Source organism: Sinohyriopsis cumingii, chromosome 3 (assembly GCF_028554795.1).
Source record: "Sinohyriopsis cumingii isolate HCF-2022 chromosome 3, ASM2855479v2, whole genome shotgun sequence".
In the NCBI taxonomy this organism is placed as follows: domain Eukaryota; kingdom Metazoa; phylum Mollusca; class Bivalvia; order Unionida; family Unionidae; genus Sinohyriopsis; species Sinohyriopsis cumingii.
In genome coordinates this window covers 125949348-125977217 of record NC_142963.1, presented here as the reverse complement: position 1 = coordinate 125977217, position 27870 = coordinate 125949348, and the positions used below count along the sequence as shown (strand labels likewise).

At 33.2% G+C, this 27870-nt stretch overlaps 1 protein-coding gene across 4 annotated transcripts in view; it reads right to left on the bottom strand.

The window, feature by feature from the left end:
* Window positions 1-1405: 1405 nt before the first annotated feature.
* The window catches only part of LOC149803791 (annexin A4-like), a 52258-nt gene continuing 25793 nt past the window's right edge, over window positions 1406-27870 (bottom strand). For all 4 annotated transcript variants that reach the window (XM_089953587.1, XM_089953590.1, XM_089953589.1 and 1 more), the window contains 6 exons: window positions 22380-22470; window positions 21066-21166; window positions 19105-19359; window positions 16012-16087; window positions 14691-14803; window positions 1406-7353 (listed from right to left, as the gene is read on the bottom strand). In XM_089953587.1, coding sequence (XP_089809713.1) covers window positions 7228-7353; window positions 14691-14803; window positions 16012-16087; window positions 19105-19359; window positions 21066-21166; window positions 22380-22470 — 762 coding nt within the window. In that variant the 3' untranslated portion in view covers window positions 1406-7227. The remainder of the gene's footprint in view (window positions 7354-14690; window positions 14804-16011; window positions 16088-19104; window positions 19360-21065; window positions 21167-22379; window positions 22471-27870) is intronic.

The following is a 27870-nucleotide window of genomic DNA, read 5'->3' as shown; positions in this document are numbered from 1 at the left end:
ACTCCAGGGCCAGTACTGCAGATTACATGTACAAAGACAACTATTTTGCAGCATGTATCAAATGTGTGGCATTGAGCAGCATGTTGATGCAAATGGTGTTAAAATAATGTGTATGCAACAAATTTGGTAATTTTGTCTCATTTTTGAGATGCATGAAAATTCACTAAGCCACAGATGATCATATCCTTTCATGAGTCTGAGCTGAACAAACTATAATCTTTTCAATGAAGTGTATTCATTTCAAAATTAAAGCACTTTTGTTTTCAAGCACTTTTCCTGTACTTTTTGGAGATGACCTCAAATTCAAGCTCTTTTTAAGAGAACCACGAAATTCAAGCACTTTTCAAGAAAACCACCAAATTATAATACGTTTCAAGAAAACCACCAAATTCAAGAACTTTCCAGGATTGTGTGAGCCCTGGTTTCCCTATCACAACATATTAAAACAATATTCAAGTATAATTAACAAGACCATGCTGTCTTTTCAGTTCCTCTAACACAGCAATATAATCATTATCATTTAGCCTTAACCCTTTACCTCATGCAAGCGTCTTTGGATGCCTCTACTCCATTCGCATGGAAGCGCCTTTTGACGCCTCTATTCCATTTGCATGGAAGCGCCTTTTGACACCCATTTTTCGTAGCACCACCTTCGGGGAAAACCACCCTATTAGATATGACATTCATTTCTGCAAATGACAATTACATCGGATCACGTGGTCGCTGTTTATGCACTGGTCGATATCTGCTATTTAAAGTAACTGGGTTGTAATCTCCACTCTCCAAAATGGCGGTTGCGTATTTCGTTCAGTACTTATGAAGTTTTCACGATTAGAATCACAACTATGAAAGATTCAATAACTTAGGTAAAGACTCTGATATTGATGTAGGCAGCAATTAGTTTTTATAAATTATCAGATTCAGATGATTTTGTGATGTAGACGCAGACGAAAAACGTAAATTTCGAGTATGGGAAATGGCAGCTTTTGGTCATGCAGCCTCATTGACATGACGGTGAACGAGTTCTCTCAAGATTTTAAAGTACATAAAAAATTCTTCCGTGAAAAATAATTACAAAGCTATAACAATCGGACTTTACTCTTAAATTTTTCCACATATAATAGATGTGTACCAAAAATGTAAAATGGTTAAAATTGCTGTTAAACGTAACATACACTATATTGCTTAACAGTTCACAGGCAGGCCTATGTGTATGCTGTCGACTAGGGATCAGGTGTTCTGTTTATAGCGTGCTGCTCTTTGTCACTATGCTCTATGAGGTAAAGAGCTATATGCAAACTTATTAAAGAAACGAGGGTTCTGCAAAAATTTACATCTTGCCATTTAATGAGCTGTGGTCTTCCACATCAACTTTAACAATGGTGGGCACAAAGACTTCAATATCTACAGGCATAAAGACTTTAATGAGTTGAGGCCACCATGACGATATACACATTATTTTGCCTCACTATTTTCTCAAGAAAGTGAAATAAAAATAAAAACAAATGTGAAACATTTCATGCTTGACATTTTACAAAAATCTTAGCTAATACTGTGTATGCATGAATTCCAGTAACATTGAGATATACAACTGATGTTTAACATTTGAAATACAATATTGTTTTTTTTAATGTTTGACACTTGTATTATGCCATGTGATGAACATAAATTTTCATGCCATTTATATGGTAGATTATAATAATACAAAAATGAGTTGTTCCTTTTGCTTATTTGTTTTTAATTTATTTTAGGAAGGGGTGGCTAGAACTGGTCCAAATAATAATACATTAAGCATGATACAGTACTGTAGAGTCTAGAGAATAGGTTTATATGTAGAAAAAATAATAAAACAATGAGTACATGTACATATGAGCTTTCTATAACATTAAATTGCAAAAATCACTGATTAAAATAGATCTGCTTATTAATAACCAGATCTGATGGGCACAAACACAAGGTCAAATTCTGTTGACCTTTTTACTGACCAATCAGAACATAGTATTATTAATGATTACTCTTCCTAACACAAAATACCAAGTTTTATCATAGGCAATTGAAATTAAGTGGACTGAAAACTCCAAAGTTAATCAGAACATTAATTTGCTAGTATCTGTTAGATCTCTGTTATGTATTTGAATCAGATATTAACAAAAATAAATGTACATATTGAATGGGTTTTTTAAAAAGTTGTAGAAAAACATTTTTCTATACAACTGTCTGTTATCTGGTGAGCATATTTCAAATGTAAGATACATAATTCATCATTTTAGTCTAATGGCACTTGTATTTTCATATTACTGAACTTCTGTAAAGCAATTATGTAAAGAATATCAATACCTTGTAATATCATATAAATAGTATGCAGTAGTTAAATAAATTAGTATTGACAACAACATATAAAAAATAACCACAAATAGCTTTTGTTAATTTAAAAAAAACTTAAGTGGATATTCATATATCTAAACTTCACAGTATTTTAGTTGAATTTACAAAATCTTTTAGAAAAGTATGTTGTATCACAAATTTAACTGTCAATGCTTCAAATTTATTATTGAAAATAAGTTATTTACAGGTGTTGTCAACATAAAATTGGGCATTTAGGATAATGATGATACATGTTGTAAAACAAAAAAAGATCCTCCCCGAGATTATGCTCTAGAATTTGGAAACCTGATGCATAGTTTAAAAAAATGCCATTGCATACTGTTTAGGCAGATCTGGGTCCATGCAATTTGTTAGAATAAACAACACAGACCCTAATCTGCCAGCATATTAAGTAATGGCAAATCAGATCAGGGTCTATGTTGTTTATGGCTGGACCAGACTTAAAATGCAAGTATATATGGCATAGATTTATCTTCTAGACATGTAGTGAAAATATAAATTTCATAAAGACATATCACACTGAACAATACACTTGATAGAATGTAATACTTATACTGCTTTATTCACAATAAAGTAACACAAATTGATCAATCGCCAGTTTCTTTCTAACATTGCATTCATACTTGTGACAAATTGCAGTTATAATACTTGTGACTTTTGAGGTAATACAACAGCATACCAATGTGTGTAGTATTAAAAAAATATAGCTAAAATTTGAGCCTGTAATTGCACACAAAAAATATAATTCTACAACTAATTCATGGAAAATAAAGAAACTTAAACCTGCATGGGTATGAGTGTCGGTGTCACTGGGAGTGTGTGTGTGTGTAATTTAGTTTTTTAAGGTAACTTTCAAAAAAAATTCAGTCATATCACTACGATGTCTGCAGTGTGGCAGTTTATAGTTAGTCTAGCACTGAGGCATCATGCCGCAGACATGTAGCATGATGTCCCACCGTCACATTATCCTGACACCAGGCCAACCAGTCCTAACACTATCCTCTTGATGCAGAGCGCCAAGTGAGGCAGCTATTAGTACCATTTTTGTAAGTCTTTGGTATGACTTTACCGGGGATTGAACCTACAACCTCCTGCATCCAAGGCAGAAGCTCTAACCACTAGGCCACTGGAAGTGTAAATAAAATTGCTGCTATTGAAAATCATCAAGAGGGGCACAATATTTCTTCTAGAAGAGCAAGATCTATCGAAAAATACGAACTACAAACTAAAAACCTGCAAACATTGTTTTTCAATTGCCTAGATTAAACACAACAATATAATCTGCACACCATGTGTGTAACAGTATTGTTGTGCTGGATTTTATTCTTATATAATTTGAATTGTCAATCAAGTCTGTCATGTGACCTGCAGTTTACTAAGTAATACTTTCAATGCTAATTCAACATATGCTGGACATTTAATTTTTCTCATTTCAAGAAACATAACTTGCTCCAAAGCTATAAAAAGAAATCTATCTTTAATAGTCATTGTTCTGAGCAGAATTTATTCATGCAACGTAAATTATGACCGTGGTAACTTCATTTTCATGCTGTGTCTTATTAAATTTATTAATAAAAGTATAAAAAGAACATGAAAAGTGTTATGTTTGAATAGACTAGTACTATTTCTGCTTTGATAAAGAAAATATACCAAGATGAAAGTATACTGACTGCAATGGCATCCTACCTGCTCTCATAAAAATTGCTAACTTTTCACATTTCAAAATGAAATTTATTTTTTCATTACTTAATGATACAAGTTTGTTTGCTGCTTTATTTACAATAAAGTAACACAAATCGATCAATTGCCAGTTTCTTGCTATTTAGGATGTTTTTAAAGTAGCCTATATTGTAGCAAGTTTCTTTACTTATGGAAACAATTCTTATCTACCACATTTATGCCACAGTTTTTATGGACTGATGGATCTCAACATAATGTTAACTTGACATGATGCTGATGAGATCTGGTATGAAGCTGGTACAGCTGAAAGGTAACAAGTACAGCAGTCCCCAACAAGAAAAGTGCCTGAGTATAACAAGATCTCTTTTGTGTAACATGGATATAATTATAAAACCTATTATTCTGGGTGATGAAAGTGCTACATAATTTATTTCAAAACTTAGGGTACCTTATAAAACTCAATAAGTCATTTTAATTAAAGTTACCATATATCATTACTGTACAGCCTTGCATATAATAAACACCACTTTAAAATGGCTTTTCCTATAATATATTATGGCTCCTATAAAGTATAATATTTTGACTAAAGGGACCAGGGATCACTCTTATGTGTAAAATTGTGTAAAGAAAATAATGTTATTTCATCATAACATCTTTGGAAATAAGATCTTTACTTCAATAATATCAAAGTTAGGTGTCACTTCTCAATTAAACACTCTGAATTTTTCTCATCATGACAGATAGTTTTTTTTATTTTCACTATTTACTAAAAGGAAAGTAAATTCTTTAAAAATGTATAAACTACAATTATGTGTGTCATGTCATCAGGTTTCAGAGAATAACACTATGGTTCCTCAGCCGTCCTTCTACCGTCTCAATTTTGTGTTAACATTCATCCTAAATGTCCACAAAATGTCATTTGGAAAGTTCAACAAAATAAGTTTTGAAACAAAACAGTCATTTTCAGATGCAACATATACAATTGTTGCTCACTGTGACAGCATTTAAATTTAAATGACAGACAATACATAGTTACGAAAGTATCTCAGTAAGTCTGATTCAGCATTTTTACACAACATAAAAGATGTTCTCAATTGCATGAAATAATTCTCACCTTAAAGCACCAGAATTAATTTTGAAGTCATTCCATTGATACTGTACTACAAGTGTGTGATGGCACTTTCATGTAATAAAAGGATTAGTAACCAAAATTTCAGGGAAGTCTTAAGGTTCATTCCAGAATCCACACATTTTACTGGCTGTTGTTTGGTCTAATCTGAGTATGTACAATAAAAATACCTTTACGACCATAGTCTTATAGCATTCACATACCCTCCCATTTATTTGTGCCCCCTTACAGATTTTGAAAACGTAAAGAAAAGCTAAAAGATGTAAAAATGCACAAGACTTAGTCATTTCATTCAATGATTTATAATTTCTAACATGATTGTTGCCTAAGGGCCCCTAACACTTTCAAATTACTGGTAGTTCAACACAAATTGAAGCTTCCAATGCAAACAAGTAAGCAGACTGCTCACTGTCCATTCTTGTTTCTAGAATAGTCTATTTGAGTAAAGACTATATCGTCTGCATCCAATAATTGCAATGTCTAGTTTTAATATTTCTAGAATGAATTCAACAATTAATAGGAGAAACTCTAAATCCATATGTTCAGAGAGATGTAGTTCCAAATGTGGCAACTACATTTGCAAAGGAAACTCTTTTTTGATTCAAAATGCCAACAAGTTAACAGTGTTTGTCCTGGTGACAGTGAAGTTTGAACTTATAACTCAGTGAATGAAATGACTAAGTTTTTTGCACTTATATATTCTTCATGCCTTCTTTTTCTAAAATTGGTTTGTTTTGGTTGTCCATCGTGTCCAATGATGATGCAAGAAAAAGAAGAAAACAAAACCTGTGCGAGAGAGCTTTTAAAGTAGGAAAGTTGTTGCACAGAGTCAATCCCACTCTCTCGGCTGTGGGAGCTGGTTCCCAGTGGCATGGAGAATAGCTATGGCTGGAGACTTGAAAATTGGTGGGGCAGGGTACAAACAGGATGGTGTGAGAATACTATAGACTAATGTTATCTTGGAAAACCCTTCTGTCAAGAACATTTACAAATTATTCTGCTTGCAGAAACAAACTTTCAGACTCCGCTAATGTTGAAAACATTTAAAATGCAATGAATGATATTAAAATTTTAACAGTAAGTGAGCAAATATTTTTGAGCAAGGTTAGACTTATGCACAATGTTGCAAACTATATGGTGCCATTATCTCCATCAACTATTTCATGATAGAAAACAAGGTAACACTCCCAATTTAAGATCAGTTTCAGCTAAACATCTTTCCATCCCAAAACTATAAATAAAGAACTCTTTAAGAAATATTTTCAAATTTCAGGATCATTAATTTGGAACAGAGTTCCAAAGGAAATTAGAGAAAGTACAACAACCATATAAATGCATTTAATCATAATATAACTGAATGGATGAAAAGTGGAACCTGTTCAATTTGACAAACACATTACAACTTAAAATATAAATTTACTAAATTTCCACTTTGCTGTCTCACTATTTTTGTACTGTATATACACAACGTACCTGGTTGGAGCATATTTATTTAAATTTTCTGTTTATTATGTCCATATATACAGCTTATTATCAATGCTGTGTGTGTGCAATTGCATGCTTGCATGTGTGTGTGTGTATGACTATGTACATGAACTTTGAATGTAAATATGCAAATAATTGAGGGCCACAAGGAGGAATAGTTCCAATAAACCAACTGTGTCACCCTCTTTAAATAAAGTTATTATTATTATTATTAGTTTGGAACTAAAATCTCAAGCATGTTGTCGAAATCAGGTTAGATACTTCAATCAAGACTTGCAGAAAAAGCTACAAAATTCATATGAGTATTAAAAATCAACAATTTTTAACAAAAAAAGTCTTCCAGTCAGAATGCTACTGGTCCACACAATACTCAAAATGAAGTTATTGTCATTTTCTAATGTGACTCTCCTGTGATCAACTTGTTGCACTTTTTCAAAATTCACACAATGTTTCTATTAGGAATGCTTTACTCAACAATAAACCCACCCCAAATTTGTCAGAGAATGAATAAAATAGGTCCAGGCTTATCATATGAGATGTACTGTAATCTAATCTCTGCCAACAACAGCTTGAAGCAGCCGCTTGTAGTCACCAGAGCAGTCACCCTCCAGCCATTTCCATAGAGTCTGATTGGTAAGTCCTAAAAAGGCCTTCTTAATCTGGACCATGTCAATCTGAGAAAGAAAAATCAGTATTACTGGACATCATTTACTGTACTGTATGACATGAATATATTGTATAACATTATTAATTGTATGATATTATTAATTGTATGACATTATTTACTGTACTGTATGACATGAATATATTGTATGACATTAATTGTATGATATTATTAATTGTATTGAAGGACATTATTTACTGCACTGTATGACATGAATATATTGTATGGCATTATAAATTGTATGACATTATTTACTGTACTGTATGACATGAGTATATTGTATGACATTAATTGTATGATATTATTAATTGTATTGAATGACATTATTTACTGTACTGTATGACATGAATATATTGTATGGCATTAATTGTATGATATTATTAATTGTATTGAATGACATTATTTACTGTACTGTTATGACATTAATGTATTTTAATATGACATTATTAATTGTATTGTATGATATCATTTACTGTATTGTATATCTTCTGCTGTATTTACCTATAGTTGATAACACAAATATACAAATACAAATAGTCTACACCTAATGTGCCAACAGAGCAGCCTGTAACAATCTGCTAAATTTCATAAGATGAATTTTCAGTGGTGTACCTTACATATTGTAGAATGAGGCAACAAAATGGGTATTGGTTGACCCATTGATAATGGTTTAGCACTAGAGTTTTCTCTACCTTACCCTGTGAGTCCCCCACACTATGATAAACTAAATCACACAAGAGACATTGTCTGATTCAATGTATGATCAAGGATTTCTTTCTGATATTTATTTTGCTGATTCTCTTTCCCACCCCAGCCTTCATTTCACATGTTTTCAAATTACTCTCTTGATTCTTCCAACCATGGCTTATATATATATATATATATATATATATATATATATATATATATATATATATATATATATATATATATATATAGTGCATCAAGTATCAAGATAAGGTGAATATTATAAATTTTTGACACCTCACATGCTTGTCTCTCTTACAGACTTGTCCACATCATCATTTGTACATGTATGTTAGTGCTGTTATGTTGTTTGAACAAGACTTGTTGACATGAAGTTGTTTTTGACCATTTTCAAGTTTATGACAAGTTCAAATGGTATCTATAATCATAATGTAAAGGGAGATATTTTGATAGTATAATACATATAGATTTGAATTCTGCTTGATAACATTTGTTGCAAAAGCAGGGTTCAATCTAGTAGCAGCTTGTCTGCTTCACACTCATGGTGCACTAAAATTGAAATATATATTTACATGGCACAATGTCAAAGTCATAATTTGGCACAAATTTTGTGTTTCCTGTCATGTTGTTCATTGTGACTTAACCCTTTATCTGTAATGTGCAATATGCTGATAAGCATCTGAGTGACAGAGATTGATGGTTTAGCTACACTGCTTACTATTACAATGTGCTCTGCTTACATATAAACAATACCCAATCACACCATAAGCAAACAAACATCTTCACAAGAGTCATCAACATGTTGTGATTTATTTGTGCAAAAAAGCACCCCGATTGAAATTCAAACTGATATTATCCACCGGAAACTGTCTTAGATTCTTCCTTGTCTTCAGCCTGTCCAGGAAATGAATAAATGAACTTTGGAAAGATGGTAAGAATGTTATAAATGCAGAAGCATCATCATCATGGCAAGCTGTGATTATGGTAAGAATGCTGTTAGTGGTACAATCTATGTGTCTCATGAATGACATAGTGTAATGAAGGAATGATAATTCAAAATTTATTACACTATAGACTGATGTTCATGAAGTGATTTGTAATTAAACATGCCATTATATGCCTGCTTTGAAAAATGATTCAAGTTATTTTGCAAAACACTTTGTCTAGTATAAAGAATATATAAGCAGTAATAACTGCAGAATACTGGATGGCACAAAAGTAAAGCACCCTAAGGAAATTAATTTTTGGCAAAAATTGGAGAAATTTTGTACTAATCTGTACATTAAGTCTGTCTTTCACTAGCAGACCATCATACATATAAACTCTTTAATTAAATACAGAAACAGTGCAGACAATATCATGCAAAGACCAATGAATAAATAATGCATTTTGATGTCAATTAATCTACCTATATTTAATACATGTGTGATAAACTATATAGTGTAAAATAGCTACAAAATGAAATGCATATTTTTAAAAATGAAACTCCCCCAAAACATATGAAATATTGGCCGATCAAATTCTGTCCTGGCTATCCTGAAAATATAAAGGGCCCATTAATCCCAGAATCATAGACTGAACCCTGCTAAAGGAAAACTGTTTTGGAAATGCATAAGAGTCCAACCACATGTATATTATTGTGATTTAGTTTCTGGGATATCATCATATTGTGCTAGACTGTCTTCAAAATTTTTATGGAATGTATGGCTGCAAATATATATATTCTACAGACAACTATAATAATAGTAATGTATGGATTTCTCTCATTGTTCATATACAGATGGCATGATAAATACAAGCAGTTTTCAATGTCTAACATTTCATTTTATTTGCTGAATCAATTTTAAAACTCACTCTCTCTCTCATGGTAATATAAATTTTTACACCGACTTATTTCTGTCTTGTGCAATTTTTTCTTTTCTTTCATTGTTCATATACTGGATAGCACAGCAAATATGAGCAATTTTTAATATCTTTAACATTTATTTTTATTTGTTAAATTAATTGATTTTATAACTTACAGTCTCTCATTCTGACCTAGTTCTACTCAACTGGAGACAGCATCTGATGTCATTCTTTCAATATCCCATTTGGTAACATCCATCCATTGAATACCAGCTAAGCTTAGAACATGTCTAAGCACTGATGTACCAGAATTTGGAACACAGGAAAGATCATAAAAGAAAGCAGCCATCATTTGATAATGGAAACATAAGAATTATAAGCTGTAATTTACCATACTTTCCTATACAGCACTCGACTGCAAACAGCATTGCAAGATGTGTTGACATATCTAAATCTGCAATGTTAGCATGAAATCATCAGTATGGATTATAATCCTATCCAGGTGACTCCTATATTCACTTGCTTCACACCATGGAAAGCAAGGTAAGGTGATCTCACAGAATCAACATTAAGATTCTGTATAAAAGTTTCTGACAGTAATGCAACCTCAACATCAGTTGCTGTATTGAACTGAAAATTTGCCATACTACTACGGTCAAAGTTCCATAAACTGATTTTCTCTGTAACCTTGCTTTCTCTGCAGACTGACAGTTTTTTAGTCCACCAAAACACTAGTCAAATTGCCTTCTATTGGCCACCTATCAAGCAGCCATAATATTTGATACGAATAGTGTCTGACTGAAGGAAGTTCGTTGCATATATCTAAATTTTGTACCCAGACATGCTAAAGTTTTCTGTCTTGCTTTCCTGGATACTTTATGCATCAATTTGGCCTTTCTAAGAAATATTCTTTCATGTATTGTTAAAATCTTTATATTATTCTTTACATCCTGGAAATTGTCCATACATTGATCTAGAATTAAATGACAAGCCCTCTTTTGGAGTCTTAAAAGTTTTTTTTTTTTTTAATTAGAGGTATTACCCCAAATTACATTACAATAGTCCAGATATGGCTGAATATAATTTTTATAAAAGATGACCCTATACTGAAGAGGAATGTATGTTTTGATTTTCCTCAGTAGCCAAAGATAAGAATTAGCCCTTTTTGAAACATGTTTAATGTGAATAGACCAAGTAAGATTGTTATCGATGAATACACCAAGAATTTTATCATGAGAGGTCATATTAAGGCTCGCATTGTCAAGCAGAACCTGGTGTATGTTGCTATTTAGCCTTGCTCATTTTTGTTGTATTGTAACTAGTAGGTCTTTCTTTTTTTCTGTATTTATGATCATACTGTTTTTACTGCACCATACTTGAAGTCTGTTGAAAGCATCTTGTAAGTTATTTTCAAGTACCATTTTGGTTTTACCCATCTCAGACAGTGTAGTATCATCTGCCTAGAGGTCAGTGGAAGAAATTGAAGTTCCAATCTTAAGAGGTAAGTCATTGATAAATAGAATGAATAACAGAGGTCCAAGGATGGAGCCTTGTGGTACTCCACAATTAATATTTTAACATTCAGAAAGCTGACCATTTAAAGATACTTTTTGCACTCTATCGGTTAAGTAAGAAGTAAACCAGTTTAGGGAGTTTTCACTGCATTGATAGATTTTTAGTTTTTCAAGCAAAATTTCATGGTCTACAGGATAAAAAACTTTACAAAAATCAACCATAATGGTACCTACCATTTCTCCTTGATCTAATGCTTTCAGCCATTTATCAATCAAAGATACAAGTGCAGTTTCACAGGAGTGATTCTGTCGAAAGCCAGACTGATTATCATGAATATGATCAAAAGTGTTTGGAGAGACAAAAGGAAGGATAGAGATGGGTCTGTAGTTACTTACATCATCTTTTGCTCCTGCTTTATGCAATGGTGTAACTGTGGCAGTTTTCCATGTTTGTGGAAATTTATTAGACCTAATACTTTTATTGCAAATGAAAGCTATACTCTCTACAATTGCAGGTGCAGCTACCTTTAGTAGCCTTGATCTGATCATATCAAGTCTTGTAGCTTTACAATCATCCATTTTTAAAAATATTTATAAAAAAAAATTCTGGACTCATTTCAGGGATTTTAAACTTTATATTGTTTGGTAGGTTTTCAGCACAAAAATGTTTGAGTTCCAGATGATCAGACGAGTTTCTGGGTTCTTTAAGTTTTTCAGCAATTTGAAAGAAAAAGTCATTAAAAATATTTGAGATGTCATTTGGATTATCGGTATAAATGCCCTCATGATAGTGATAAAATTTCAGTTTTACTTTTACATTTCCCTGCACCAAACGATGTAAACACTTTCCAGATAATTTTCAGGTTATTTTGGTTTTCATCCAGCACTTTTTTGTAGTGCACTTTTTTGGCTTGATGTATCATTTTATTTATTCCTCCAAGCTCTATATTCAGCATGATTTCCTACTGATTTTAGTTGGTCTTGTAGCTTTATTACATGGCTGCAGACTTCAAATGAAGGAAAGTTAGATAGAAGTATTATTGTTGATTTTGAAACAGTGGTCTTCTAGATTATGAACTTTTCCTAGAAAAACTATAATTTTATCAATTTAGAGACACAGCTCACAAATGGTGACTTAAAATGGACTTCTATCTAAAAACAAAAGAATAATTTTGGTGTGCCATAAGGATCTATAATCAGACCACTTTTCTTTATTATTATGATAGCAATCTTCCCCTAAAGACTGGAAATACAGTAACTGATCTACATGCTGATGATACTATTTTCTCCAATGAAACATAATTGTGAAAATGAATTGGAAAATAATCTTCAATTGGCACTAAACAGGTTTCAGATGTGGTGTAAGGAGAATGGCCTTATTGTAAATACTGACAAAACAAGGGTTTCATTAATTAGAACACAGCCAAAAAGTGCATAATTATAAATGGATGATGCAAGCCGTTTCGATAACAATGAAAAAGTGAAAGTGGTTTCCTGGGAAAAATTTGAGGTATTGCTGGCAATAATTCATTTTGCTCTGATCATGCAAGTTTAATTACAAAGAAAAAAACTACTATATTTATCTACTAAGAAAAATAAAGTAATTTATTCCTAAATCAATATTGTGCCACTTTTTATAAAAGCTACGTTCAGTATCATTTTGACTATTATAATATGTGGAAATACATCTGATATTAAGAAAATTGTTTGGCTGCAAAAACAAACCTGTAAAATAATATGAGATGGCAACCTGAAATATTAATGGCAATGGATACTTTCAAAGTTCAACCTTTTCCTGAACATCTTCACCTTAACTAAGTCAAAATGTTTTATAAAGTTTCTGTGAAGTCTGCCCAAGTTTACTTGAGAAAGACTTCTAAAAACAGAGAAACCAGCAACACCCTAAACCTCAGATCAATGACAGCCAAAAACTTTCTAATTCCAAACCATAGAAAGAATTATTTCAACAGTTTTCAATACTCTGGGGCAAGTTCCAAAGTTTATAGTAAATTTAAAATTCCCAAATCAGTATATGCCAGGGTCTGTGTTTTTGGACCCTGTTGTGTGTGGGTGTGTTACTGAGGGAGAAGTTTAACTTTGACTACTGAACATTTACAGTAGTTTCATCTGTTAATGTGTATACAATTTAGTAAACTTCTCTGGATCTGTAATTTCTATGTAAAGGACTAAGGTGCTTGTTTTGCCTTAAAGATTAGAGAGATTGTTTTATTGACAACTCCTGCTACAAAAGACTCTAGACCAATATCACAAAACTTGTTCCATGCAAGTTTTAGGGATCCCCATAAATTTGTTTGTGTGAGTACTATGTATTATATACTATACTCATATCTCACCCAATTCGAAAAATACTTTCATGTATATCACTTCTAATAGATACAATGTTCTTTTGTTACAAACTGTAATGTCTTTTTGTACCCCATGATGTATGGATATGTATCATGGGCCAGTGGCCTAAATTATAAATAAACACTATTATTATTATTATTATTATTATACAAAAAGTGCTTATTTTGAAAAGCAATATCACCTATTACAAACGGCTATGTCCCTAAAAGTATATTCAAACCTGTCTTATTCTGGTGATCAAAATGATCTTGGTAAATGATGTTATTGGTTTTAATTTCATACTATCTCTTAGTGGACAATATTTTGATTGATGTCTTCCAGTAATTACAGATGAACCCCAATCTGATTAAAATTAGATCCTAATTCCAAGTTGATTTATGTCACATAAAAACGGATTTTAAAATCTGATTGGAATAACCTATATAAAGTAAATACAATTAGTATGAGCACAGATATGTTGTTGTTGTTGTGGGGTTTAATGCCATTATTCAGCACACGATAGGCTATACATGGCAGCCTGTATTAATGGTGGAGGAAGAACCCGGAAAATCCCTGGAAAGAACCACTGACCCACGAGAAGCTACTGGCAAGCTTTATCACATACCCACATTGGCCGAACCTGAGACTCGAAACTACACAGACAGAGGTGAGATGGCAGTGATCCGTAATGGAGAGTGCTTTAAACCACTTGGGGCCCCTGAGCACAGATATAGCATATTTATGGTTAGTTTGAAGTGAGTTTGCATTCCTGATGAAGCATCAAATATGCATTAATGCAATGAAGTAATGGGGGGGGTATAAGAAATTTGTAATAAACATGTTTTACTGTAAACTATAACCTGAATTACAATAAATCCTGCAGCTCTTATATGATTATGCATAAGGGCTGCATGTGCTGCAAATATTTACTCACCTCAGATCTAGTGACGATGGCACGAATCAAATCAACATCTCGCGTGCCCAGTCCCTTCATGAAGCTTCGGATTAGGGTGGCAAAGTAGAGTGGCTGTGACTTCACACACATGGCTTAAAAAGAAATCATGAATAAAGTTCATAGTGGTTGTCAAGATGATGCTAATTTAGATATGAATAATTAAAAATAACAGTACAATTGTTTCTTGCTATAAAGAAACTTGCTACTAAATGTTCTCAGGAATAGTAAGCATTGACTTGATAACAACCAACAAAATTTGTGGCCCAGTATTCTTACTTGCATGGCCATAAGGCTGGTAAATGCAAGAAATTAGTTTCATGAATACCAGTGAACAAATGTCCTCCAAAACATGGAAGATCCAAGACTCACATCATCACTCCTTACCTGCCCCATATTTTTTTCTTCTGCATCTGTTGTAATATTTCAATTCAAGATGAGTGACACATACAGATGACTGACCTTAACTGCAAACAATTGGCCTTCAGTTCTGTTTTAGCCATATCATATGCATAGTAACAAAAAACTTGGAAAACACAGAGGAAAATAAAGCATCTGTATGCATTTACTTAAAACAAGGTTCTCCTCAGAGGACAGTAAAGACATACAGAAACATACCAAAACAATACAATAATCACACAAACACACACTGGGAACATCACTATAATGCAGTAGTTGGGATTCACAACTGCTGCAAACACATTAGATACCATAATGGAGTTAACAGTGATGATAAAAAATTAGAATGTGTATCTATATATGGATTAAACAAAACACAAATCAAGCACACAGTAATAATTTTACTACCTGCCAATTTGTAAAATGATCGTGATTAAGATACATCCATGCTCAGTGAAGATTAATCTTTGAGATGTGTTATAGCAGGGCTCTCAGTATAATACCTAATACATGATAGTTTATGTATTCCTAAGTATGAAGTACTGAGAATTTTTTAAATTACTAATTGTGATAAATATTATTAATTTTCCCCAAACAAAGATCCAGATTTGCCATTACACAATGCACCAGTAGATTAGAGTCTATATTATTAGCTTGAAATTTTATAACATTAAACTGCTCAGCAATCTGCTAGTGTATCATGTGATCTGAGCGTAACTGCATAAGTTGTATGAAACTGTACACAGCTTTATTGGATATTTGTTTTTGCGATGTTTGTGAGAACTTTATGATTTGCTATGATTAGAACACCATTAATTAAGATTCAACAATGGTATCTATCCTATTTGTTTACTCACAGTTTCTATCAGGTTACTAAACATGAACTGTAAAGAGAAAGTCTTACCTAATGTAAGAAGAGCCTTTTGATAATTTCCTGATGTCTCTCTCTCTACTGAGTTGATTATATCTCGCTGGGAAAGCTGTAATAGGACATTCAAAACAGTTAAATAAATCCCTCACTTTCATGCTGTTAAACATTAAAATAGCATTAAACTACTTATGTTTGCCTAAGTACATATATAGATGGTGTGATGATGTTTGGTCTACTTTTACATTACTTGGGTATGATAATGAAACTGGGTTTGCGAATTAGCAGTCACATGGGTTTCATTGATCAATCATTATTAGGGTTTGTAACTGTGCACAATTAACTGAATTCTAAATTAACATTACTTTAAAATGAACCACAAAAGAATACAAACTTAACTTCTTTTAAAGAAAAATCTGTTTTAGATTGAATCCCACACAGTCTCTATAGATGAACTAGGTCTGTCTTTGATTATGACCGAATTTGTTGTATTCAATTATTGTTTTCTTTCTCAAGTCCCCAAATGGTATCAATGCATAGTAAGCACTGATATGGAGAATACTGAAATCTGTAACCATTTAGTTTACTAAGTGACTTATTTATCTCTTCACTGTTTTATCAGTGTGTCATTATTTACCTATTGTTTTAATTCTTGCATTTATTTTGTGGGGGTCCTTGCCTGTATTTGTAGTTTATGTTAATATGGACTGAAGCCAAACTTTGAAACATTTTAACTTCATTAAGTCTGGAATGCAATGCTAAGCAATTTATGCTAAAGTAACTCATACAGAAGCTATGGCATTATAATAATAGCTTTACTATGCCATGTATACCTACTGAATACTGCTTTATATCAATATGAAATCTTTGCTGAAAGGCACTAAAAGTGGCCTGCATCCACAATCATGGAGTATGTTATTTTTGCATCCTTAATTCTGAACTTAATGGATCCTCAACTTTATTACTTAATTCAAGTATCCTGGGTCTTGCTGACCTTCCTGCTATGCACAAACACCTAACCAAAAAAGGTGTACATTTTTTATATGTGAGGCCACATACCAAGTACCTTACAAAGAGACTGTAATAATGTGTAGATCTTATGCAGACCACATTATAATAAGGTATATTGTATGTGATATCACATTATAATGCATATTACAATATACCAAGAACTATAATTATTAATTAAAATAAGTAGCAATTTTAAAAAGAACCAGATGTTACTTTTTCAAAGCAAACCATGCCTACCCTCTCCCCAACAATTAATGGTCGATTATGGGGATAATCTTCAAAAGGTAATGATTTTAAAGCTTTTAAAAAATATCGTTTGGAGGTTAAAAATCTGTGTCTTTCCTTGAATTTACTACAAAAGTTAAAATGACTTAAGAGTTAGATTGTCCAAAATTACCAACTGCTTTAATTCCCTTGATTAAGACTTGGTCTGCTATTATTTGTAACAATAGCACTAATGTAGAAGTGTATTGATTACACATTCATTTCAAGGAAAAATAACAGATTTGTGCAGTACTGGTATATTGTCACAAACTGTGATCAAAATCAGAAAATGGGCTTAACATCCTGTTTTCTTTTTATAAATTTCTAGATAAAGAAAGGTGCAAAAAAAATAGGGGTCTACTGGTTATTCTGTGTCAGACCAGTAAGTATTAAGAAGAGATTTCCTAGTAAACCCTCCCACTCATTCTAATGTTTTTCCAAACATAGCAGAGGGGGTCATATTGTTTATAATTAACATCGATAAAATGATTCAGACGTAACAGTTAGGCAATAATTGGGGGAAGAGAAGAAAGATAGTAAGAGAGCAAATGTGCATGAGAGATAGATGATGAAAAAAAAATATTAAAAAATGTAATCTCCCTTTAATTGGGTACAGAAATCAGAAATGAAAACATACAGCTTGATTAAACCTTTGTTTACGGAGATATCATGAAGAAACAAGAACAGCAAATATCAAGTATATATCATGCTAAACATATTGTGTTAGGAGATACATTTGAACAAGAAGGGGCTGCTAAATTGTGTAGACAAGATTTTTGTCCCAAAACAGACCAAGTCCAAAAAGGTAAAGAATCTGTACAAAATTGAAAACTTGCTCAACAGTCTGAAAATCTATTCTGATAATCTATATATTATTTTTAATAAGACTACCAAATTTGACTTATCCTACCTGAAGTGATGTTTGTTTACATTTTTAAAAAAAAATAAAACATTGCTATAATGGTCAGAAAAATCCAAAAAAAGGTTGTCTACATATTAATACAAATTTTATTTGTCTATCTCAAGCAAATTTTACCTAAAAGTGCTTGAAAAGTATTTGTCCAAAAAATACTTTTGTTCAAAGAGTTTGTTTTAAAATGTGTATAAAAAATAAAAATATAGCCACGGTCAGCAAAACAAAATCAAGTCTTAGGAGCTATCCAGAGTATAAATATCAAAATTTTGGTCAGGTTTGGTTTATTGGCTTATTAGTTATATCTTGCTTATTACAAAGTGCAATGGACAGTCAGATAGACAAAGGATGGATGGACAGCAGGAAACTAATAAGGTTGGGTGGAGGGGGGCACATAATTTACACAGAACAATGTGATCCAGACCACAAACCTTGTATTTTAGGGACCATGTTATACAAAGACATATTAAACTGATGGACCACTGTATTAAAAGGGCAATAAGGCCAAATTACTCAGTGTTATGGGAATACAAAAAGTATGAGACAAGTATAAGATAAACCTATTCCCCCACTCCTGATTTGGCAATAGGAGAGAAAAGATGTTTCAATAAGCCAACAAAGGCATGAAAGGAACAACAGTTTTTGTCCAGCAGTTTGTACAGTATTTAAACTGTAGTAAATATATTTCTGGGTTGAAATGAGTGATGCTATTTAAGAGAATTTACTATCAGATATGTTCAGTCTGTCCTGTAGCATGTATGCACACTGGAACTATTGCTATTCAAATATCATCACCAAACAGAGAAACAGAGCTGATAAAAAGATCTTATGAACTAACTTAGTAGTATTACCAATGCACAACAAGGTAAAGAAAAGTAAATATCACATTTAGAGCAAACATTTTTCTTTTCCTAAGTACCTGAAGATAAAACAATACATACCTTCACATATTGTTCATAAATGACTCTAAGACTGGGAAAGTCACGGACACAGAAAATTCTTGTAAATTCTTCTTCACCAGTACCCCAGGCCTTTTCGCCTGAATCAAATAATTTCTGTGCCTCTCTCTTACAACGATCCATTTTAACAAGCTTTTCTTCATTAATGTGAGGTAATCCAGTCGGATTTCCCTCAGCATCCAAAGTATCCTCAACAGCATTTTCAATGTCTGCTCTGGAGAGTGTCTTCCTATTGCCCTGTTAAGTCAATGTATTACAAGCCAATCAGTGTTTCATGACACATTCAACTCTGAATGAAATCTATTCAATTTACCTCTGTATCTGAGGGAAAACAAAACAACAAAAAACATCATATGTGTACAATGCAAGGATTCAAAATTCCCCAAAAGTAAATCTTCCCAGTCTGGCAAATACCAAACTCTTTACTAGTCCAGGTTCTCTTACCCATCGATTTTATATATAAATATTCAATTTATGAGGAATTTTGATTCTGTTGTTCCTAATACTGACAATATGAAAACTTTTTTAGAAAGTATTTCTACTGCAATTCCTAACACAAATATATTTTTATGTAATCTGTCGAACCAAGATTATGAAATGGTGGCAAGCACTCCTATTAATGTGAGTAACAATAATAAAAGGCTAAATCTAATACCTATTTGTGCATTACAACGGGCCATACTCTCTGCATTTTGTTGGAAGGGTCTAGAGATAAAGAACATCTGCTGGAAAAACAAAGTTTGGAGAAGATGGGAATTCAGGAACTGTAACTCTTCTAAACATTGCTGTGGAATACCAGCAATCTGTTCATTCAGGGTCTCATCAATATAAAGGAAGCAAAGTTAAGAGCAATCATGACTCTTCTAAATACTAATGTAACAACACCTTAACCCATTTGAGGTTTCAACAACATAAAGATCATTTCAAATTTGGTTCAAATCCATCGTAACTTAGTAAAGTTGTGCTACAATAACCAGTCAGGGTAATGGGGAATCATGGGTCATAACTCCTGTACATGATGTTCTGAAATCAAGCTCTCAGGGTCTCATCCTTCTGAAGCCTCATGACAAGTTTGGTTCAAATCCAACAAATTTTGAAGTTAGCTTGCAGAAATAAAATTCAATAGGTCAAGCAATTAGGGGTCATAAATTATTTAACTAAGACTAAATTTGTGCAAGTCACATATCTGTCTACAAGACAATGTTCACTTGAAATAGCAGCAAAATATGTTGAATGGTTCGTAAGCTATGGTAGTTGCAAGAAATAACCCATGTAAAGATATGTCATTGACCACAACACTATCCAAAATTAAGTTAGCGTGACAAGACCTATAAAAGAAACATCTACTTACAATAGGCAATTCACCAACCAAATGGCATTCAATTATCTGTATTGGGCAATTCACCCACCAAACAGCGTTTAAATATTGTATTATGCAAATATCATTCAAATTGTGTAAGGGTTCCAGAGCTATGCTAGTTACAAGATGCACAAATTTATGGATAGATGGACAGATCAAATGACAGACAGAGACAAAATGTGATTAGAGCTTTCCCATCTCAGTGCAGGGTCCTAATTTAATAAACCTGGCTTGACCAAAATTCACATGTTTCATAATTAATTGTTACAATCAGACCTTACATCTTAATAAGTATGGGTGTTATACTTCCCTCAATTTCAAACTAAAAACCTGCTACAAATATGTCATAATGCAGGTATTCTAGGTACATTATAATTATTGTAGAGTTTAAGTAACTTTCAAACACTTGTCAGGGGAGATAACTTTCCTTAGAGGATTTTCAGACTACAAATACAAGTAAAAAGTATGTGTATTTCTTAGCAGTTTTTTTTTTCTTCTTTCTATCTTGTATACTATTCTTGACTCATGCAAGTTCACAAACAAACTGACAGTAAACAATGAAGATCACATCTTTTTTTCTTACCTGACAACATGCTATCAAGATCCGCTTGAAATCACCACTTGTGTCATCTTCAATGTCCTTTTCTATTTGATTCTCGGGAACCTTTTGTCCCTCACAAACCACTGAAGGACAGAGAAAATTATCAGCATACTTAATTGCCAGATAATTACTAAATTTGAAACAAAATCTGCAAATTAGACATTTTAGAGGTGAGAAGGTTTACTATGATCATTGGCTCAATATGCCAGTAAAACCAAATAACCAACCTATACTTCTGACATTTTCCACACACTAGAATGTGGCCTATTGTAAAACATTCTGTGAGAGTTGTGCATTTTATGTGATATATTTTAAAGGCTTCTACCCTATGCATAATTTATTTTTCTGTAAGAAATCAGTCCTTAGGATACCATGCAATGTGTTCATATGAAGACAGGAACAGCAAAGCATACTTTTTCATTTTAAAAATGTCAAACTGATTGAAGCTAAACATTATTGCACAGGATTAAAACAATATGCCAGATCACCTAATTAATATGTTTTGAGGTAATTGGTGATAAAACTTCTATGACATTTTGAAGATATTATCCTATATACCAAGTTTGATCAAAGTCTGTTAAGTAATATAGCCTAATAATATCAGCCAGTAAGATCCATTACTATGTGTAGATGTCACCTAAATAAAACTTGTGCAAGATTGTAATCATATATGCTTAAGGACCAAGTTTGCATGTTCTAGATGTTGGATATTTTATGCAAATTCTTGGAATATAATGAAATCAAATGGGAAAATATTTTAGTATCATACAGTCAAGTTGTTTGAATATTGGTTTTTAAACCTAGTGAACTTGGGATATGAACCTGCATCCCATTGTGTATTGTGCACACTGCATTGTGTATTAAGCATTACATGTCAGTCAACAACTGCTGAATAGGCTTGTTTATATATAGATTTGATCAAACCTGGTGTGTACAATTATATCAAGATTTTGAGAAGGTTCATGAATAAGTGACATGTGCATATTAATGAATTGATCTGTCCCTGTATCTTCAAGTTCCCAAACCAGATAAATTTCAACTTTCAAATCTCCAGTAAGATAATACGTTAATTTAATTAGTGAATATTAAACATTAAGTGACATCGAAGTCAAGGAGCCTTCTGAATAACTTAGGCCTCATCAGCTAACCATAAAAATTCTTAATTTTTCAAAGATAATCCAATTAACAGCAACTAAATTTCCCTCAGGCTCTCTCCTACTTCAAGAACATGGTAACCATATATCAAAGTAAACTGTACTCCCTGATCTAAATGGATTAATTCTGGAATCTGCTTACCATCTGGATATGCTTTACGGATTTCCTGGATCTGAGCATTTGTTCTTGTAAGAAGAATCTCAATCAGCTTATCCTCATTTGTTCCAGCACCCTGTCAACATGGATACATTTAAAAAGTCAACATAAGTCTGATTGTGTGCAAAGTTCAACATACATGCAATTCTTTTTGTGCCACCATACATATCTATATCAGGAACATCTCTTGGTGAAACCAATTATTTACACTAGTACAGTATGTAGTATTATTGAATCTGTGAGTGATAAAAATTTATTTTCCCAAACATTTTTACCAGATACTCCCCCATTCCGGATTATGGACGTTTCGCCCCATGGACGTTTCGGCCCAGGACATTTCGCCCCACTTCAATGGACATTTCGCCCCATTTCAATGGACATTTCGCCCCACATGGTATATGGACGTTTCGCCCCATGGACGTTTCGGCCCAGGACATTTCGCCCCACATCAATGGAAATATCGGATATTTCTAGAAATTCACAAGCATTACACCATTGTCTTCATTTTACTTTAGGGGACTACCGTTAAGATTTAATTTCATGCCCCATAATCCCATCACTCTCCTCCATTTCAATAAAATGTATTTTCCCAATTTTGACATGTAGTAGTCTCCCTTTAAAATTTTTACCATCTTCTATTCTCTCCCATTGGATTCATGGACATTGTTCGATCTATTGATTTACGTGATATTAAAACAACTAGTACCAAGAAAAGTAAAGACTGCAAGTCATAGAGCCACTGATAAATTTCCATGCAAACACGTGCACGAGCTTCTATACCAAACGATCTGTCGGACAATGCACTTGAAGAATCATAATTTTTATCCTAAAACTCAGATTTTGATATACTAAGATCAAACGTTGTTTATTTATATGTCATTGTTTTTGTTATTAGTGAACGCCATAACATCTGTGCTAAATTGTAATTTCCTTGTCATAAAAGCTTACACGACTTACACACCCTGGCTGCAGCTTAAATACCTTGATACCACATTTAGTAGATTATTTAAATATGAAGATCAAAGAAGTTACCCGTCTGTAATTAAGTCCTATTAACACTTGCTGGGAGCAATAGTGAACGCCAGAACATTTTTTTTCTTTAGGGCACCAGACAGATGCACCCCTACTTATAAAAAAAAAAATAAAGCTGTTTTATATGTGTATATTTTCCAAAATTTTGTCGGGGTATTTATGTATTTCCCTAGTGTAATCTATAGGGATGTTCATCCTAGTCCGGTTTTTGTCACCTTACTCGAAATCCCTCCCCATAATTTCAAGTTGACCATGGCTAGAGGAAGGGACAGCCACTAAATCAAATTATCCATGTTTTATTATTATATTTTCTTATTGGATACAATCTATCCAATGATAATTTGTCATTGTTTTATTATTTTAAATTTAAATTGGGATTTTTATTTTAAATTTAATTTGGAATTTGGGCAAATAAAGGGTGGACTGTATTTGAACGACAAAATAAATCATATTGTTTTGTATGATTGATGATGTGTGTCGTTTCTCGCATTACCATTATACTGAGACAGGCTGTACTCGAGTGAGGGTTCATACTTTATTTAATTGTACTGACTGGAGCAGGCCGTCTCTTTAACTATTTAGAATAATGCCAAAAAATTCAGATCACAAGGGACACTTAATTATATTTTTGATCATTTTAAAGTAAAATGAAGAACGTAGTGAAATGCTGATGAATTTCTATAAATGTCCGATATTTCCATCAATGTGGGGCGAAATGTCCTGGGCCGAAACGTCCATGGGGCGAAACGTCCATGTACCATGTGGGGCGAAATGTCCATTGAAATGGGGCGAAATGTCCACTGAAGTGGGGCGAAATGTCTTGGGCCGAAACGTCCATGGGGCGAAACGTCCAGGTACCCCCCATTCCTAACTGTATCAAAATAACTTTTAATATACTATGTATCTTATATTCAAGCTTTAAATAAAAATAGTACTTGTGAAAGGTTGGCTACAAAACACATCAAAAGTATTGAAATCTACAACTTCTAATACCCCCACTGTAGAGGGGTCATCTTGATTTTGTCCAATTTGTTCATCTGGAGAGAATTGTTTTAGTAGAATTACAAAAGAACTATTAAAATTGTATGAACAAAATTTGAATGTTGATGGAAATGTTTTTATGTTTATGAAAAAGACATGATTAGACTGTTCAGGCTTCTAAATCATTTTGTAATAAATAATCAGAAATTTTAAAACTTTTCATGAAAAACATGAGTGTGCAATAGCAAAGTTTCTGAGAAGATGAAAAAAGGATTAGCTATTTTCAGCAACTGCACCCATATCTGATGAAAGATCTTCATCATTTATAAAAACAAGAAAGGCCTTTATGCCTGGATGCTTTTTATCAAATCTGGTTGAATTCTGTCCTGCAGTTTTTGAGAAAGAACCAGTTAAAGTTTTGTTATTTTAGTAATGGTGACCATACCTGATAGTGGATGGCATTATTTGACAAATTTGAGTGTTTTTATTCAGTAGTTTTGGCGAAGTTGTTTAAAGTTTTATTTCCTTCTATTTTAAATAATGGCAGCCATATCTGATTTTACTAAAGAATCATAGGTACCTTTTGCAGACTTGACACTAAAATGGATTAAAACCATCCAAATAATATGTTCTAATACATAGCTTTGTAGATAAACATATAGTAAGAGACAAGGTTTACAACTCAAGAAAATACAGTTGCATATATAGCCCTTGATTTCTTAGTGGTATTCTAGTTTGCAGTGAAGCATTTCAGTAATCTAGGTGTGAAAATTTTCCTTTTCAATGAGCTATCACACAACTTTAAGAGTAAAATATGGGAAAAACTAAGATACAGTGAGTGTGAAAATTTATGAATTTTTTCAGGTCAGACATTGTTACGCTTGCCCCAGATCACCAGTATTTTTAAGACTGTGAAGCGTCATTAATACATTGTCATGCCAAAGTAAAGACTCCAGCAGATATTTATATAAGTGTGTAATTACTTTTGACAAGACAAATGTCTGTAACTTGCATCTGAAAGAAGGACCGAAACAGCCTCGATTTCCACCAACTTTCGTTATAAATGATCCATTTTGACCAAGCCTCCATTCTAGTGAGCTACACATGGATGCCATAAAACCAACTGTTTCTAGTAAAATGTGTTTTTTTAATAACTATCCAATCATATTACCATAGAAAAGCTACTACTGCCTCACCAATCCAGCTCACCTAGGTAAAAACTTTTTAGCTAAATAGCTAAAAGTTATCAGCCCACCTAGGTAGCAGTTAAATAGAGTTATCTCCCCTTGATACCAAGATTGGTGCTAATTTAATCCCATGAACTTCTCAGTTACAACTGGAGTGGAAGGCATGCTCTCTTTCAGGATGTAACTACGGTGAGGCTGGGAGGATGTCTGTGTATATTGATTGTGTAAGTATTATCCAACTTATTTTACTAAAACAAAATTGGTTTATTCTTCAAAATTATACATCACCCAATTATTTAACTTAGGTAAATAGGTAAGAGGTGGAGGGAGATAGATCCCCTTACCCTAGAGTGACCATCTCCAGTCCCCTAAAGTATGTGAGACAGGTTCTAGATTTCACAACTGGAAAAAAGACCACACATATCAGGGAGCAGCTTTGAAATTTAGGGAAATATTTTCCCTCCTGCAAATCTAGCAGATTCAGTCATGAAGCCACATCTTTATGAATTAGCTGTGAAATGGCCTAGCAGGACTTACCTTTTACACCACTGATAAAGGTTTCACCATAATACACATACACATATTTATCTTGATGCAACAGCTCAGTCTCGACCTGACATATCATTTCAGATATCACACTGGGTCCAGTAGATGACCTTCAGATGAAGTGTCCAGAGTTGACACTGAATTATTACCAATATTTGACTACCCACAAATAATAGCCTAGGTGTTCTTGGCAATGATGAAGCAGGGGACTTCATGAATATACTGATCCATCTTCAACTGCATGTAGATGGGTTCATCAATATAAATGTATTCACTGACTTTACCTGCAGATCATCAATGAAGTGAGGAGGCAGGACTTATATAAGAGGTTAACTAATTAAGCTCCTAAGAGCACTGACATTCAAATGGTGTTTTGTTCAGCCAGATTAATCCCCGCGGCCATGATAAATTCCACTTGGGCTCCAGTGTCATTGGCCAGGTAAAATCCAAAATGAACAGAAGATTCTAGAAAGGTGTTTGGTTTGTCCAATATCCTCTAACATGATAACACAGTGTGACAGTAATTGAGGAATAGTAGATTTGATTGTGATTGGCGCTAATGGTTTCTTATCAAAGTACCAAAGGAAGTTAGCTATTGCGGTATGGATGCCTAAATTGGTATAAAGTGCTCTTTCGCACTCCAATGAGAATATATTCCATTGCCTTTATATGCCTCTAAGGTTGACAGCCATCTCGCTTGAGGGATTCTCCACTGCTTATTAGGAGAACTGTTTGTTCTAAAGGGCATATTTTGATATGATCCAGACATGTAGGTTCAGTGACTTTGGGCTGGGATGAAACACATGCCATCATGGTTGCTTAACGTAGATGAGGGAATATCTCAAGACAAAACAAAGCAGATAATATACAAGCAATTTAGTGAGCGTCCTGCTTTAAGAACTTATGACAGTATATGCTGAGTTGCCCACAATGATAAACACCTGTAAAGGGGTGCATGTGGCCTGCATGGGTAGAAAATTAGAGCATCGTTATTATTGTTTATAAATTGGACACTAAATAAACAATTCTAGAACAAGTAACCTCTAGAAGGTCATTTTTGACAGCCTATACAGGTAAGATCACTGAAGATTCACTTGTAGTTAAACTACGTGTAAGAAGAGGAAGCCAAATAATCAATTCTAATAACAACTTTCCCATAGGAAGGCCAAATGACTCCCTATATAGGTAAAGTCACTGGAGCGCCACTGGTGTAACTGTTTGAGATGGCTGCTATTGAGTAAATCATGTATAGAAAACTTACCTGTATTTATCACACTACAAAGGAAGCCATATAGTAAAATAAATGAGTTTTCTATGTTGCACACAAAACCTGCACATAAAAAAGGAACTAACATCATTATTGACACTTACTATGTAGATGCTACAATATCCATGAGATAATGCTTCATGTAGAAAAGGCCCAATGAAATCCTATACAGGTAAAAATCAGCAAAGCATCATGTATACAGCTATGAAATTAGATACTAAGACAAGATAATATAAAAACTTAATTGCATGTAATCCTGACTCAGTGGAAATTATACAGCAATGCTAAATGAGTTTCCTATATCATGCATCAGACCTGCATTTACTGCTATGTGAGGGGACACCATCACAACCAATGCAGGAATGATCCAAAGCCCCTATGTTTTGTGTGAAGATGGCAATGGGATAAATAATTGAAAGTTTGGAAACTTTGTCTTCAGTGACAGAAAGAACACAAAAGGTGG